This window comes from Phyllosticta citribraziliensis (genome assembly GCF_038025025.1).
Source record: "Phyllosticta citribraziliensis strain CPC 17464 chromosome Unknown J3D65scaffold_4, whole genome shotgun sequence".
Classification (NCBI taxonomy): Eukaryota; Fungi; Ascomycota; class Dothideomycetes; order Botryosphaeriales; family Phyllostictaceae; genus Phyllosticta; species Phyllosticta citribraziliensis.
In genome coordinates, this window is record NW_027117341.1 from 1,321,625 (window position 1) to 1,336,677 (window position 15,053).

Below are 15,053 nucleotides of genomic sequence, written 5' to 3' on the forward strand. Positions count from 1 at the left end.
TATTTTCTCATTTGTTGGCGTGAAGAGCAGACAGCAGCAGCCTGTGGTAGGTAGATCGGCTTACCAGAAACGGTAAAGCGCGTGTCTGTCTTGCTCACGGTGTACTCTAGCAAATAGACGGAGAACAACTTGTTAAATTTGCTACTACGACCCCGTCTCAAGAACAAGGAGGTAGTGTACAGTATTGCTCGAGGTCATGGAGCATTCGACAGTTTTCTACCCTGCCAAACCATCCACAGACCAAGGACCATTCCACCAGTCGCGGTAGGTATGTAGAGGGAAGCGAGCGGGTCAGCAGCCCCTCCTCCCTAACACAACCCTAAACAGTCGGGCTCAGCACAACTGTCGTCTATAGTGAAGCCGCGCTGGCCTCAGGCAACCGACCTTACCCGCCTTAAGCTGTCAACGTGACTTCGCGCCTGCCTACCTTACTTCCTTCCTTCCTTAGGTACCTACATGTACTTCGGTTGCTTCACCTCACCACGCCCTCCCTCCCTCGTCAGTCGCCAAACCACTGTAAACACCGTCCAGTCCAGTCCATTCCATTCCAGTCCGCAGACAGACAGACACACAGACAGATGCCAGGCAGACCCAAGACCCTTCTTTTCCTTGTGCCTAGCCGCACGACTCACGCGCCACACCCAACGGCAGGGCCATCCATGGATGGACCTACCTACGCAGGCCGCGCGCGATACGCCGCGCGCGGGCGGGACAGCCACGGTAGCTAGCTAGCTGGACCCCTCCTCCGCTGAGGTCCTCGCCTCTCGGCCAACCAACCAATCAACCCACCAGGTCGACGAACCCAACCCAACCGCAAAGCTGGCTGGCCTGCAGCATCGCAAGAGTGGGCGTGAAAGCCAGGTCCCGCCGTCCCGCCCGTTGCGTTGGTTCGGTCGGGGCGCGACATCCCGGGACAGCCAGAGCACAAGGGCGATAACAGCGCAGCGTGAGCGGGCGATAAGATACGCCGTGATAGGCTGGCGGCGACGGCGCGGGTAAAGAGCAGCGGACGGCCAGGCCAGGCAAGGTTCACAGGTGGTGTTGATGGGCAGAGTGGTGGTGATGGATGATGTGCTCAGCAATTGAGTTTGCGCGCGCCCTGGCTGGCTGGGTTAGAGTTTACGGTGATAGATGACCGACTGGCTACCTACCGTACCGGCTAACCGACGATAGACGGCCGACAGACAGACAGACGTTGACAGCTGTACTCTTTTTGTACAGTACCATTGTTGCGGTTGAGCTTTGGGTACCCTTACGCTACGCTACTACGACGGACATCGCTTTGCCTTGTGATAGGCTTGGAGTGGATTTGATTAGACTTGATCTGATCAGACGGGCATTGGGCTTGGACTCCAGAGATACCGGCACTTCTCACGATACATTCGCTGGACTCTACTTTGCGATTGGGACACGACTTGCTTGACGACAGAACACCGGACGCTTTCTGCCACTCACCATGGGAAGCAACGAGCAGCCGCTCCAAAATATTCGCATCGGCGTCGACGTTGGAGGTATGTTCAATGCGCAAGACACTCACGACACCCCCGCAACACCTCCACCTCGAATTGGTTTCTGACAAGCACTAGGAACAAACACCGATGCCGTTGCCCTCCTCCCAGACGCCAATGGCAGCCCTTCGCGCGGCATCCTGGCCCACCACAAGACGCCCACGACGCCGCACGTCACCGACGGCATCGAGGCAGCCATCCGCGCAGTGCTGAAGGACGGCGCCATCCCCCCTTCGGCCATCACCACCGTCACGATTGGTACCACGCACTTCATCAATGCCGTGGTGGAGCGAGACGCGCGCCGCCTGCGCCGTGTTGGAATTGTGCGCGTCTCGCGCGCCTTTCTGCGGCAGATCCCGCCGCTCAGCGAGTGGCCGCCGGCGCTCAAGGAGCTGCTGCGCGGGCCCGTCGTCTATGTTGACGGCGGGCTGCACATTGACGGCAGCGAGGAGGCGCCGGTCAAGGACGAGCAGGTGGTGGCGGCGTGCGGTGAGCTCAAGGCGTCGGGCGTCGACGCTGTCGTTGTGGCCGGCATCTTCTCGCCCATCGACGAGGTGTTCCAGCAAGAGCGGCGCGTGGCCGCCATTGTGCGCCGCGAGCTGGGCGAGCGCGTCGACGTCGTGTGCAGCGCCGACGTCAGCAACATTGGCTTCCTCGAGCGCGAAAACGCCGCCGTGCTCAACGCCAGCATCCTCAAGTATGGCCGCCGCACCGTCAAGGGCTTCCGCGACGCTATGGACCGCCTTGGTCTGCGCTGCGGCTTGTACATTACCCAGAACGATGGCACCCTGATTGACGCCGCGGCTGCGGCCCGCATGCCCATTCGCACTTTTTCCAGCGGCGCCACGAACTCGATGCGCGGCGCGGCGTACCTTGCCGGCAAGAACCTGCTGGGCGGCAGCGCGGCCGTCGTTATCGATGTGGGCGGCACGACGGCCGACGCGGGCGTTTTGCTGCCTTCAGGATTCCCGCGCCAGGCGTCGGCTTTCGTGACGGTGGCCGGCGTCAAGGTCAACTACAGCATGCCATTTCTGCACTCGATTGGGCTGGGCGGCGGGTCGATTGTGCGCGAGACGGATGACGGCAAAGTGACGGTCGGGCCAGACAGCGTGGGCCACTACATCACCAGCGAAGCGAGAGTCTTTGGCGGCAAGGTCTTGACGGCGACGGATGTTGCGGTGGCGGCCAAGAAGGCCGATATTGGCGATGCGAAGCTCGTCCAGGACGTCAGTTCCGACCTCGTCGTCCAGGCGCAGAGCCGCATCAAGGTCATGCTGGAGGGTATGGTTGATCTTTGCAAGACGTCGCCGGAACCGCTGCCGGTTCTCCTTGTTGGAGGCGGGTCCGTCGTTGCCCCTGATAGCCTCAAGGGGGCGTCGAAAATCATCTGTCCCCCGTTCCACGACGTGGCCAAGTAAGTGCGGTCTTTGCGGACATTTCCTACCTTCTCTACTCACCGAGCAAAATGTCGCAGTCTGCTAACTTTTACAGTGCCGTCGGGGCAGCAGTTTCCAAGGTTGGTGGCGTCGTGGACATTATCCAAAGCACCGACCACCAGAGCCAAACAGAAGCAGCGCAAAAGGCCAAGGATCTTGCCATCAAAAGGGCGACCGAGGCGGGGGCGATCCCATCGACAATTACAATCACAGAGGTCGACACGCTTCCCGTCACGTACGTCGCCAACAAGCTGCGCACAGTCGTCAAGGCCGTGGGCGACTTGGACGTCACGCGGCAGCCGACGCCGCTGGAAGACAAGGAAGACTTTGACGACGGCGGCGAAGAGACGAGAAAGGACTACCTGGACAAGGCCGAGGTGGAGAAGCCGGTGGACCCGTTTGCTTACCGACCCGAGATCAAGCTCAACCCGGAGACGGGCCACCACGAATGGATTCTGTCTGAGACGGACATTGCGTGGCTGGCCGAAGGCTGCTACGTCCTGGGCTGCGCCGGAGGAGGGTCGCCGGCGGCCACCAAGATCCAGTTGACGGACCAGTTGAGGGAGGGGTACGAGATCAAGATTGTAGACGTCACTTCGCTGGCTCCCGACGCCGTCGTCTACTGGGGCGGCCACATGGGCTCGCCGGCCGTGTCTGTCGAGCGCTTGAACGCGACAGAGTCGATTGACGCCTTTACAGCGCTCATGGAGTACCTCAAGCACGATTCGTTCGATTCAGTCATCAGTCTGGAGATTGGGGGTGCCAACGGACTGGAGCCCCTTTTGATTGGGAGTTCGAAATACTTCAACCGGCCGACTATAGGTGAGTGGACTCGATGTGGTCTGCAATGTCGCGTGCGGCGCTGACGTCCAAGCAGACGCGGACTTTATGGGGAGGGCGTACCCGACGTACTGGCAGACGACGATTGCGGTGCACCAGCCGGGGTCGCTGATCCCGTGCGCCATCGACTCGGGGGACGGCAAGACGATTATCATGAGCCGGACGACGACGGACGAGATAGTCGACCGGGCGCTGCGGGCGTCTTGCTCGGAGATGGGGTCGCGGGTGGGCATGGCGGCGAAGCCGACTACGGCCGAAATCGTGAGCAAGTTTGCGGTGCAAAAGACCATGTCGCTGGCGTGGCGCATCGGACGGTGCATCGCCAGGGCCGAGGCGAGCAACACGCTGAGCAAGGTGTGCGAGGGCATCGTGGACGAGGTGGGAGGGCAGGAGACGGCACGGATTTTGTTCCGGGGCAAGATTATCAACGTCGAGAGAAGGCTGTTCAAGGGTCACAGCTACGGCACGATTACGATTGGCGGGATACCGGCGGATGAAGAGGAGGCGGGCGTGGCCGACGCCATGGCAGCAGTGGCCGAGGGGGGCACGATGCAGATTCCGTTCAAGAACGAGAACCTGTACTGCGAGCACGCAGCAGAGGACGGCACGAAGCGCATCGTTGCGACGGTGCCGGACCTGATTGCGGTGCTGGACACGAGCAGCGGGCGGGCGCTGGGGGTGCCCGAGTTCAGGTACGGGCTGCGGGTGACGGTGCTGGGCATCACGGCGAGCCCGCAGTGGACGTCGACGGCCATGGGGCTCGCGATTGGGGGGCCCAAGGCGTTTGGGTACGACCTGGAGTACCGGGCGCTTGGCGTCTATGTGGAACCGCGGAGCGTGATTGAGGAGTACGGTGGCCAAAAGGGGTAAGGCGAGGCGATGGATGTTCGCGTCGACGGCGCTGCGACTCGGCGTGTTTCGCGTCGTGGTGGTGGTGGTGGTGGTGGTTGGAGGCCGTTTTTGTTTGGCGAGGCGTGGTGTTTATGGGAGCAGTCAGCCCTATGGGGCCTATAGGGCCTATGGGGCGGGCCGAGGCAGGTGGTGATGGTTTTTCTCTGGGTGGGTATGTAGTTGATGAGACTTGGACTGTCACGGGAGCGGTAGCGAGTCGAGGTTGACGAGAGAGTGCATGAGGTCGAGGTCGGCTGAGGGCGATCAAACGGCCAGAATTCGCAGTGCATGGCGTCGGGTTTCAAGGTGCCCGCCGCTGATTGGGCACAGGCGCGGCGACAGGCGCCCTCTCGGGACAAAAGCTGAAACAACATCGGACTGACTGACTGACTACTTTATACTCGCGCCCTTTCCACCCTCGCGGGACGGCGGCCCAATTGTCGAGCCCAGAACTCTATTTGGCTCTTCCACTATTTCTCGACTCTGCAGCCCACCCTCCCTTTGCTTTTGCCCTGCACTGCACACCACCACAGCATGGCGCCAAATCCATTCCCCCCTCGCCGGCACATCTGTAACTATGCTCCCCAATCCGCCGTGCGCAATTGCAGTCGCCCTCTGACATCAGTCTCCAGCCTGCGAGTCCGACTCGTCCAACACGTCCAGCGTCTTTTCCAATTCAAACTCAAATGTCCGCGCCTCGTCCGACTCGGCCACCACCGTGTTTAGTTTCTTCATCAATGCCTCGAATCCCTCGTCCGTCGACGGTGCCTCGCGTCCCCCGTCCTCGTCCAAGCATTCTCTGAGCCGAATGCCCTCCCTCAGCCGCAAACCCTCCATCTCGTCCGCCTTTCGCTTCAGCAGAAAAGTGTCCACCAGCTCCACCTCGTCGGCCGCCACGACCAACTCGTCCAAATTCTCCACCACCCGCAAGGACTCGGGCATCGTCGTCCAGGACAAGCCTCTGCCGCCTCTGCCCCCCAAGGACTCAAATTCGAAACCCCTGACCTCAAAGCCGTCCGTCTCCAAGCCAAAGCCGCACCAACCCCCCAAGGCCGAGCCTCACCACCGCCGCTACCAGAGCCAGCCCCAGCACCCCGTCACGGCCAGGCCCGTAGCCCTGCCGAAGCCCGTCGCGCTCTACGCCTGCACCTTTTGCCCCTACACGAGCTACTCCAAGGGCCACTGGCAGCTGCACGAGGAAGAGTACCACGAGCAGCCCGTCCGCTGGACGTGCCCGGACGCCCGCTGCCACCGCTTCTTCTTCTCCGAGCCCAAGTACCGCCGCCACCACGCCGAGACGCACGCCTGCCGCGGATGCGTGCTGGACCGCGACGATGAGCGGCGGGCCTGCGCCACGGCCGCCGCGGCCGCGCAGTTGGCGGGCTCCGGCGAAGCTTACTACAAGCGCCTCAACGAGACGCCCAAAATTTGCGCCGAGCACGCCATGCTGCGCGTGCACAGCAAGAGGGCGTTTGGGTGCGGCTTCTGCGTGCGGCTGCTGCGCTCGTGGGCCGACAGGTGCGAGCACGTAGCGCGCCACTACGAGCGCGGCGACGCAGGCAACGGAGTCCAAGTGGCGCCCGTGCCAGCACCGACGTCGAAGCGGGCGTCCATGACTGGTGGCTCCAAGGCCGACTGGGACTTTAGCCTGCTGGTGGGCAGCTTGATGCAGCAGCGCGTGCTGGCCGGGGCGTGGGAGGCGGTCCTGACGGAGCGGCATGGCGCCGACAAGCGGGCGTGGCCGCGCATGCGGTGGGAGGGCCCCAACAACAAGGAGGGCCGCGAGCTGGTGCGCCTCATGGAGCAGCACGGCATGGTCAGGGACAAGGCGCGCAGCACGGCCGAGCTGGCCTACGAGCTGGGGCGCGCGGGCGCCGAGGCAGAGACGCAGCGTCTGCAGAATCGAAAGGGCCGCGAGACGATGCTGAACCAGGCGACGGCGGCGTATGGCATTGGCCGCTCCAAGACTGTCGTCAAGGCTTCAAAGGCGCTGCAGGAGCTCACTGGCGGCGAGGGTGATCACGCTTCCTCTACAAACACAACCGCCTCGTCGTCAACGACCGTCCGCCCCAGGCGCTTCTCCGCCTCGACGACACGCCCTCGCACCGCGCCGGCACCCAAAGACTCACAGCTCGCCGCCGCCGAGCCGCTCATCCTGTCGCCATACGACCAAGCGGCCGCCGACTTTGCCCGCAACGACATCGACATGCTGACGCACGAGATCGACCGGCAACTGGCGTGCGGCGGCGCCGCCGCCCTGTTCAACGACCCCTGGGGCAGCCCGGCGTTTGCGAGCACGCCGGCGGCCGTCGAGTACAGGGCTGTGTCGTGAGGAGATGTCTGGTCATGATGCTGGGTCGCTGGTCATTTGCGCTGGCCGCCTGGCGTCTTTTGCCTTGTTTTCACTGAGCACCATGGCTCTCCGTCAGGGCCATGCCAGACCACCGCTCTCGCCGTGATCTTTCCCCGAGACAACACATCCCCTCGCGCAAGAGAGGAGGTCTCAGGAAGACCAAATCACCGCCATCAGGCCGGCCGGCCGTGAGTGACATGTCACTGCACCGCGCATGTAGCGGAACCCGCACGTCAGTGACTCACTCACTCACTGCTACAAAGCCACCGTCTCGCGGACGCGCTGTTCCAAGAGTAGCTACCCGCGAAAGCTGCGCGAAAAAAAAAGAGTCCATTGGAGGTGAACTGAATAGACTGTGGAGGAGTCAGTTCAGGGCATGCCGCCGCCGCATCCCCATCCCTGTTCCCGTTCTTGCCCCCTGTTTCTGTCCCTATCCCTGCGCGAGAGGAAGACAGCAAAGCGGGAAAGAAAGAAAAAAAAAGTGTAAGGCAAGACAGCGCCGCCGGGCAGGGCATAGGCGCAAAAGTGCTTTTCAGCGCGTGCTTTTTTCATCGGATGGACGGATGGACGGATGGATTGCGGTGTTTGGCTGATTGGAACCGGACTGGAGTATGTGTGTCTGCGTCGTTGTAATACCACCACTGTCTGCATATTATGATACCACATCCATCTACCCACCAACTACTCACCTCTCACTCTCTCACTTCCCCACTCAATGCCATCATCATCATCATCTCTCTCTCTCTCTCTGTCTCTGCAGTCCAGCACTCGCTCAAGGACCCTCCCTGTTCCCGCGTGTTCCTGAGCTTCCCGACTCAGTCCGTCCGTCCGTCCGCGCGCAGCCCTACTCACCCCCTATCCCTGCCCGCGTCCCTGTCTCAGTCCCTGTCTCGGCCAACAACAACCTTCAGCCTTAACTAAGCCTTAAGCCTTGCAAGAAGGAACCAAACCAACCGGTCGACCGGCCGGCCGGCCGGCCGGCCAGACGTGCTATCAATAGAACAGACAGCGGTCGGTGGTGGTCCCCCTGCGTGCGTGCGGCAAACGCAAAGCATCGCAGACAAAGATAGAAAAAAAGTAAACGGTAAACGGTAAACACGACCGACTGACTGGCGGATTGACTGAGTGTGTGTGTGTGTGTGTGTGTGTGTGTGTGTGTGTGTGTGTGTGTGTATGTGTGTATGTGTGGAAGGCGAGCGAAAGGGAAACCCCTTTCGGTCAACCAAGTGCCATCAACGCTGTTCGCGCGCCCGTGCCCGTGCCTGTGCCTGTGCCTCAAGCGAAGCGCAGTCCAGTGTCGGTCAGTCAGTCAATCACTTCATCAGCCAGCCAGCCAGCCAGCCAGCCAGCCAGCCAGCGCCTCCCTCCAGTCTTTCGCCCCTTCGCTCGACAGGAACGGGAAGGACAAGGGACTCAATTCGCCACACTTGAGCGTTCCGTCGCGTCGCGTCGCGTCGGTCGGCGGCACGGCAGGGATGGCGGTGGCGGGCGGCGGAGGGCGGGCGGAACCGTTGGGGTGGGATGGGACTGTTTGCTGTTTACTTTGCTTTGCTTTGACAGGCTTTGACAGGCTTTGACAGGCAGACAGGCCGGCAGCGCAGGGTTTGCTGGTTGGGGTTCTGGGGCAGGGCTACCAGGGGAAGGGGTAGGGTTGGGTTGTGCTGTGGTGGGGGGAGTAGTGAGTACATGGTGTTTTTTTTTTTTTTTTTTTCGTGATAGATGCGGGTGAAACTGGCGGTGGAGTGGTAGGTAGGTACATGTAGGTAGGTCGGTGGGTGGATTAGGTCGCTGGATTGCCAGACTGACTGACTGACTGACTACATGACCGAGAGATAGACAAACGGCGCGCCAAACAGCGCCCGTCATGAAACGTCTGTTGCCCACCCGCTCTGCCAGTCCAGAACAAGTCGAGGTAGACTGCCAAACTCGCGCCGTCGCGTCATCGTGATGGCCGCGACGACGAGGTCGGCAGCGGCAATGGCGACGACATTCATGTCCCGGCGTTGAAGCGCATGTGCAACAGTTCCGTCCGCGCAATGACGCGGTTTAGGCACTACTGTCCTGAGTGCCGGTTCAGAGGAACGGACGACGCGCCGGATGCTTGTTATGCAGCAGTCGTGGGAGCAATCGGAGGAGGACGCGAAGGAGGAGGAAGTGGAGGAAAAGTGAGGCCCCTATTTTTGTAGGAAAAGAAGTTGGTAGCGCCTTTGTAATGTGCATTAGCAGCCATCAGTAGACTTGAGGTTGAGATGGCTACTCAACAGTTGTGTTTGACATACACAACCAGAAACGGCAAAGGAGATGGAGTCGTTGTAAATGCGATCTAAAATTCAAGAAGGGAAAGGAATTCATGAGATAGTATACCAATCACTTCTTGTCCAATTTTATCTTAGCCGTGGATGATGATGCATGCATTTCAGGGGTCGTGATGAACTTGCTGCTAATCTTCACATAGGCGTAAAATGGTATCCAGGACTGGAGAGAGAGACAAGCTACCTGAATGGTAAAATGATGGAATGGTCAAGTGCAGTCTTCCCGCTGCTCGTCGTAGATCATCTACACAACTGAAGAAATACATAGGCAAAACAAAGGACGAGTGTTGTCAGAGGCGGTAGGAAACAATAGAAGAGGAGGCAAAAAAGACAAGAAAAAGTATTACTTGACTGTTCGTTGCAAGCCTGTTGAAGCAACAAAAGAACCCGAGTAATGAACGAAATTCTCGAAAACGAAACGCAACATGCTCTGTTTTCCCCCTGACTGTCTGACGTCTCTTTCTACACAAGGCAGGCAGTCCAAAGCAAAACAGTCCTCCAAGCTGCAAGGCCGTGGGTCATAAATCGGAGCGCTCCTACGACAGCTTACAATACATACATACAGCAACTAAATGCTCAGCCACACACCCACCTCATCCCGCAAAATGCTCGTCTGGTAAGCAAAAACATCCAGCAACGCCCCGATATCCAGGCGCAGGAGGTAAGTAAGCAGAAAAAGCATCTCTCCCCTTCTCTAACGATTCTACCAGCCTGTCCAGCACCCCACGTCCCAGCTAGCCAACGACGCAAGGAGGCAGCAGCAGTAACAGCGATGCAGACATGCAATGCAGAAAGCAGCAGCTGGCGCCATCCACGCCATCCACGCCGTTGACGACATTCGACGGTATCCTACCACTCGCCGCGGCCACCACACCACCGCACCACAGCTCGATGGATGAGCAACGCACGGCAGGGCAGGGCAGGGCAGTACCGCACGCGCTACTGCGAGCGGCTCAGCCCACGCCCACGCCCACGCCCACACCCAATCCAGCCAATCCAACCCAACCGCCGCCGCCGCCGGGCCATGTTTCCTTCTTCCACGGCGTGCGTGCGTGCGTCGGTAGGATGGCGACCCAGTGACCGCTAACCACGCACACCCTCCCTCCACCAGCATCTGCTCGCCTACCTGCTCGTAAGGTCGAGCTGGAGGAGGGGGAGGGGGAGGTGGATGTAACGTCGTCCCTACTCTACCCTGGGATGGGGTGCCATGGGATGAGAAGCGTGGGCCGCGTGCAGTGGATCGCGTGCGTGGCGTTTGTCTGCAGTGCGGTGCTGCGCTGCGCTGCGTGCTGAGAGAATGTGTTTGGCCAGAGCCGACAAAGAAATCAAAAGTGGGAGAAGACAAGATTCCTTGGAGGACGAGGGACAACGAAGGAAAGGGGGAGAATGGGATTTGCGCAATGTTATTTGAGGGTAGGTGTGAGGCAGTACGCGAGAAGGAAGTGAGAGACTTGGGAGAGAATGAAGCGACGCTGAGGAGCTTTTAGATGTGATTCAGCGCATGGTGGTGAAGGTAGAGGTGAGTGGACTTGTTGCTGTACAAGCTGAGCTGCGACTTTTCTCCAGGCTCTGGCTACATGCTGCTGGAATCAATCTCAAGCCACGCAGAAGATTGCTGGATTCCGTTCATATGTTCCTCCTGCTCCATGGTTGCCTTCAGTATGTGCAGTTGAAGAGGGAAAACTGTGCGTCAGACGCAGAATCAAAGATAAAGGGATGTGGAGAAGTTTGGACAGTCTTGTACAAACCATATTCTCTACAGTAGGATGGCAATAGCGGGCTCACATTCGGCCTGGTGCCCTCCATCACTCACCTTGACATGAATGGTCGTCGTGCTGTCCGTAGCGGTGGCGAAGGGCTCGTCGTCATCTTCGACGCAATACCACCCATCCACTTCCATCTGCTGGGGACATGTGGCTTTGCACGCTGTCCACACAGCCATATCATCCACGACAGGAGCAGCATTCCAGCTAGCGCAGGCGGCCGCATGTGTGGTCAGGTCAGGCCAGGCCAGGGAAAGGCAAAAGCACCGCACCGCACTGCCTCGCCATCACAGCAACACAACGCTGGCTGCGCCGAGGTGGTAGCAGTGCAGAGCAGCAAGGCCGGGCAGGAGCCAACTCAGCAGCAGCAGCAAACAGACAGGACGCTGCAGAGAACCCCGGTCCTTGGAGCCTTGACTGATTGACTGACCCCATCGACGGGGAAAGAAGCATGCGACAACAGACAGGACTGCAGACTTGCACGGAGACTGGTTGACGGCGCAGCAGCAGCAATCTCAGCGGCAGTCCATTCGGAAGACAGAGACGCCCAACACCGTACGCAGCTGTGACGTCCGGCTGCAGAACTCAGCGGCGCTAGGTCCGCTGGAACCCTGGGGGCAAGCACACAGGCAGCCAGTCGATCTTTTCGAGTCCAGCGCGGCTGGGGTCTGACTGATGGGCAGCTCGAAGGGTGGCAGGCTCCTGTTCGTCTCAATGGGGCGTCCGAGCAACTCCAGCTAGTCTCGTCCTGCCTGGCGGACGTCGAACAAGGCAACGGGGTCACGGGCGTCAGACGAGACGAGACAGCGCGCCGGCGAGACGGGTATGGGTCATTCCAACGCAGCTCGATGAGTGGACCGATTCCGAGATTGGACTGGACTGACTGACTGTGAGAGGGCGCTAGCAACGTTGAAGGCTGCCAAAAATAAGGGGGGAAACGAGGCAACTCGCGGCCTGTTGTCTGATCGTGTGGGGGAGAGGGGTTGGGGAGACAGACTAGCGGTTGGTTGGTCCTGGATGAGAAGGGGATTTCAGTCAGGCGATCACGCGCACGTACGATGACAGATTGATGGGTGTGATGAGAGCCAGTCCGTGGATGGCCCAATATGTGTCTGTTCTTCTTTCGCCTTGACCGGAACAAGGCCCCCGGATCAGGTTTTGGATCATCTGGGTGGTGGGTGTGCAGGCGTGATTCGGTCAGCAATGTCGGGCAGAGAGAGGTTGGCCCGTTGCCGCGGTTTGAGAAGTTTTGGTCCAGGGGATCCGGCAAGCAAGTCAGGTGGGTGGTGTGCTGCAAGAGCAAAGGCTGCGTGCAGTAGTGTCCTTTCAACCTGCTTGGTCGCGCATCCGCCTAAGCCTTACTGTTCTGTCGTGGCAGCAGTTTTCAGGAGAAGTTCGAGTGTCGTGGTCGTGTCTCACCACCGACGACAAAAGCCATCCACCCAAATGCGTGGCCGCGGCTGTGTATTTTTTTCGACTTCAAATGGTGCTGTTGCCTCGCATTTGCGGCACATGGACTTCGTCATCAAGCAGCTGCCTCCTTTGACAGCAAGCAGATTGTGATCCGCGGCTTGATAGCCCCCGACCTAGAGGTATAGCAACTAGCGAAGAAACTTAGCAGACTGACCCAAGCAAGCAGCCAACTTGATTGAACCCACCTCGTACAGCACAGCCCCTTGGTAACAACGACGGGCACCAAACACGGTGGGCTCAGGGTACTTGGGCACAACTCAATGGAACGATTGGGTCACTGCCAACATGTTTGCCTGCTGCAGTAAGCGGATCAGTTATCGCTTGCAGCAAGTCTAGATCACCTGCTTTGTCTTTCGAAACAATCCAGAAGCCCATCATAACTCCTCAGAGGATCGTCGAGTCATTTTGCGCACCGAGGAGGGAGGTTCGCCCGGCCGCAGGCCTGCGATGAAGACTGGTTGGCCCCAATGCCGCCGCCGCTGCTGTTGTGATCCCAATTCTGGCTGACTGGACGCTGGCTGGGGTCTTTCACAGCCGGTGTGGCGAGTAGGTAGAACGCAACCCTACTGGGGATCTTGTGTCGCGATTGCGTGCATTTTCTTTGTGGTTTTCTAAGCCCATTGCGTGCAGGTGCGGCCAACGGGAGCGGTGGCGGCGACGGAATGTGCGTGCGTGAGCACGAGCAAGGCTCATTCTCAATCCTGCAGGGCAATTTGGGAGCACGCGCGCGGTCCACCCGGACAACAAGCACATTGGACCAAACAAAGCTCCCGAGCGCTGTCACGCTCTGTGGTGTTGGCCCGGTTTGCATGCTGATTGATGTTCGGACGCCGAGGTAGCCAGGCAAACATGTCTCATTTACGTCGTTTTGAGAAACAGGCGGAATTTCGAGGGCACGAATCGAGCAGTTTTCTTCAGGGAAGCTGCAGTAGTCGGGGTTGTGTCTGAATCCTCGATAATGTCATACTATGTACAGCAGGCGGAAGCAAGCGGATTCAGGGGATAGGTGCTGGCGTGAAGAAATCGTGAGGTACTGCCGGCGGGTACAACGGGTTTGTACGGTGTTGGACTGCCGGCGTGTCATTGCACGGGCCATGTGTTCACCTATCTCGCAGTAACGCCTGACGAGCACAGGTTCCGTGATGGTAGATAGAATGGACTGAGCTTCGTGGGGAAGCAGGCGGTGCAACCCATGGTCATGTGCAGTGGGAGGATTGTATGCTCGAGTCTTGCTCAGCAATAATTGATAACGCGTGGGTAGGAAAGCAGATGAACCGCATCGTATGATGTTGACGACAACACCGAGGATGAGGATAATGGCATTGTCCTCGGCCGGATTTTGCCGCAGACTGAAGCCCTGTCTCAAGGGATCTTACAGCAAAAGGAAGGGAATAAAAATTCCACGAAGAATTTCTGATGTGCATGCCGCTCTCGAGTGCTGCAGCGCATGGCTGTTGGGTGGGGGCATTCGTACGCGGGCTCATTCTCAAAGGTCTCGAGCACGCGCGCGCGCTAAAACCGAACAACGCTTTCGGTGTTGCCGCGTTGCTATATTAGCAGTCTGCTAGTGCCAGGGTGCGACTCCACAAGGCTCAGGGCGTAGTGCGGTGCGGAGGATCGACAGCCAGTCCCAGGGATTGATGCGTCAGCCGTCTTTGTGCGAGAAGTTGGTCTTGATAAAAATCGTCATGGGGCTGCGGCGGGTCGACGGGCAACGGACCGTTTACCCAAGCCGGGAGAGGAGCCCGAGAGGTAAGCTAGACGCTGAAGCGCGCCTTCAAGAGGGCCTGGAAACGAGCCGGGTAACGTGCAAAGACTAAAAACGCCTCCTTTTGCACCTCGATCAGACGTAAGAGGGGCAGGCCAGTCCGTCGCTCAGGTGCAACTCGGTTTGCTCGCTACCAACCGCACGGTATGGGCAAAGCCACGGTAGCAACCAAGTCCGAATCTGGCTGCTAAAGTTTGTGAGATATTATTTCTGCACGCCAGGTTCTTCTTCCAAGCATCTCCCGTCTCTGAGAGCTTGACAATCCTCTGGCCAGGTTCCGCATTTGGAATCGCCGTACAGGAACGTCCCTTGGTCGCCTGCTGCCGGAAACCGTACACTGCTTGCTGCATCAGCTCACGAGACGGTCGAAACCAGGGAACGGCACCTTTGCCAGTGGCCCTCTTGCGCTTTTTCGGGAGAGGAACCGCTGGCCGGGCTTGCGCTGTGTGTTTGTGCGGTTGACATGTGCGGTTTAAGCTTCGGCAGTCGTACGGAGATCTTCTGTGCGAGTACCTTTGAGACCGACTGCATCTCGTCGGGGTCTTCTGGGCGACTCTGTGAGAGGACCAACTCAACGGCCCGTCGGATTGATTAGCGACCCGAGTGTTTCAGAGCGTGTGCCCCATGGCAGCTACGTATGTAGTATGTCGTTGTAGCCAGACTTGTTTACAGTACACTAGTGCTTTTGCCACGTCCTCCGGTGTCATGT

General features: G+C 59.2%; 2 protein-coding genes across 2 annotated transcripts; both read left to right on the forward strand.

Moving 5' to 3' along the window:
• Positions 1-1,456: 1,456 nt before the first annotated feature.
• Positions 1,457-4,654, forward strand: J3D65DRAFT_645129 (uncharacterized protein; the record flags this gene model as incomplete). The annotated part of the gene is made up of 4 exons (XM_066802192.1): positions 1,457-1,511; positions 1,587-2,922; positions 3,000-3,766; positions 3,822-4,654. 4 exons carry the CDS (start codon positions 1,457-1,459, stop codon positions 4,652-4,654), a joined length of 2,991 nt encoding a protein of 996 aa, XP_066656955.1.
• A 601-nt stretch (positions 4,655-5,255) lies between these two features.
• Positions 5,256-7,323, forward strand: J3D65DRAFT_288873 (uncharacterized protein). Its single transcript, XM_066795140.1, has one exon. The coding sequence runs from the start codon at positions 5,484-5,486 to the stop codon at positions 7,005-7,007; it is 1,524 nt and encodes a 507-aa protein (XP_066656956.1). The 5' UTR covers positions 5,256-5,483; the 3' UTR covers positions 7,008-7,323.
• The last annotated feature ends 7,730 nt before the right edge of the window (positions 7,324-15,053 follow it).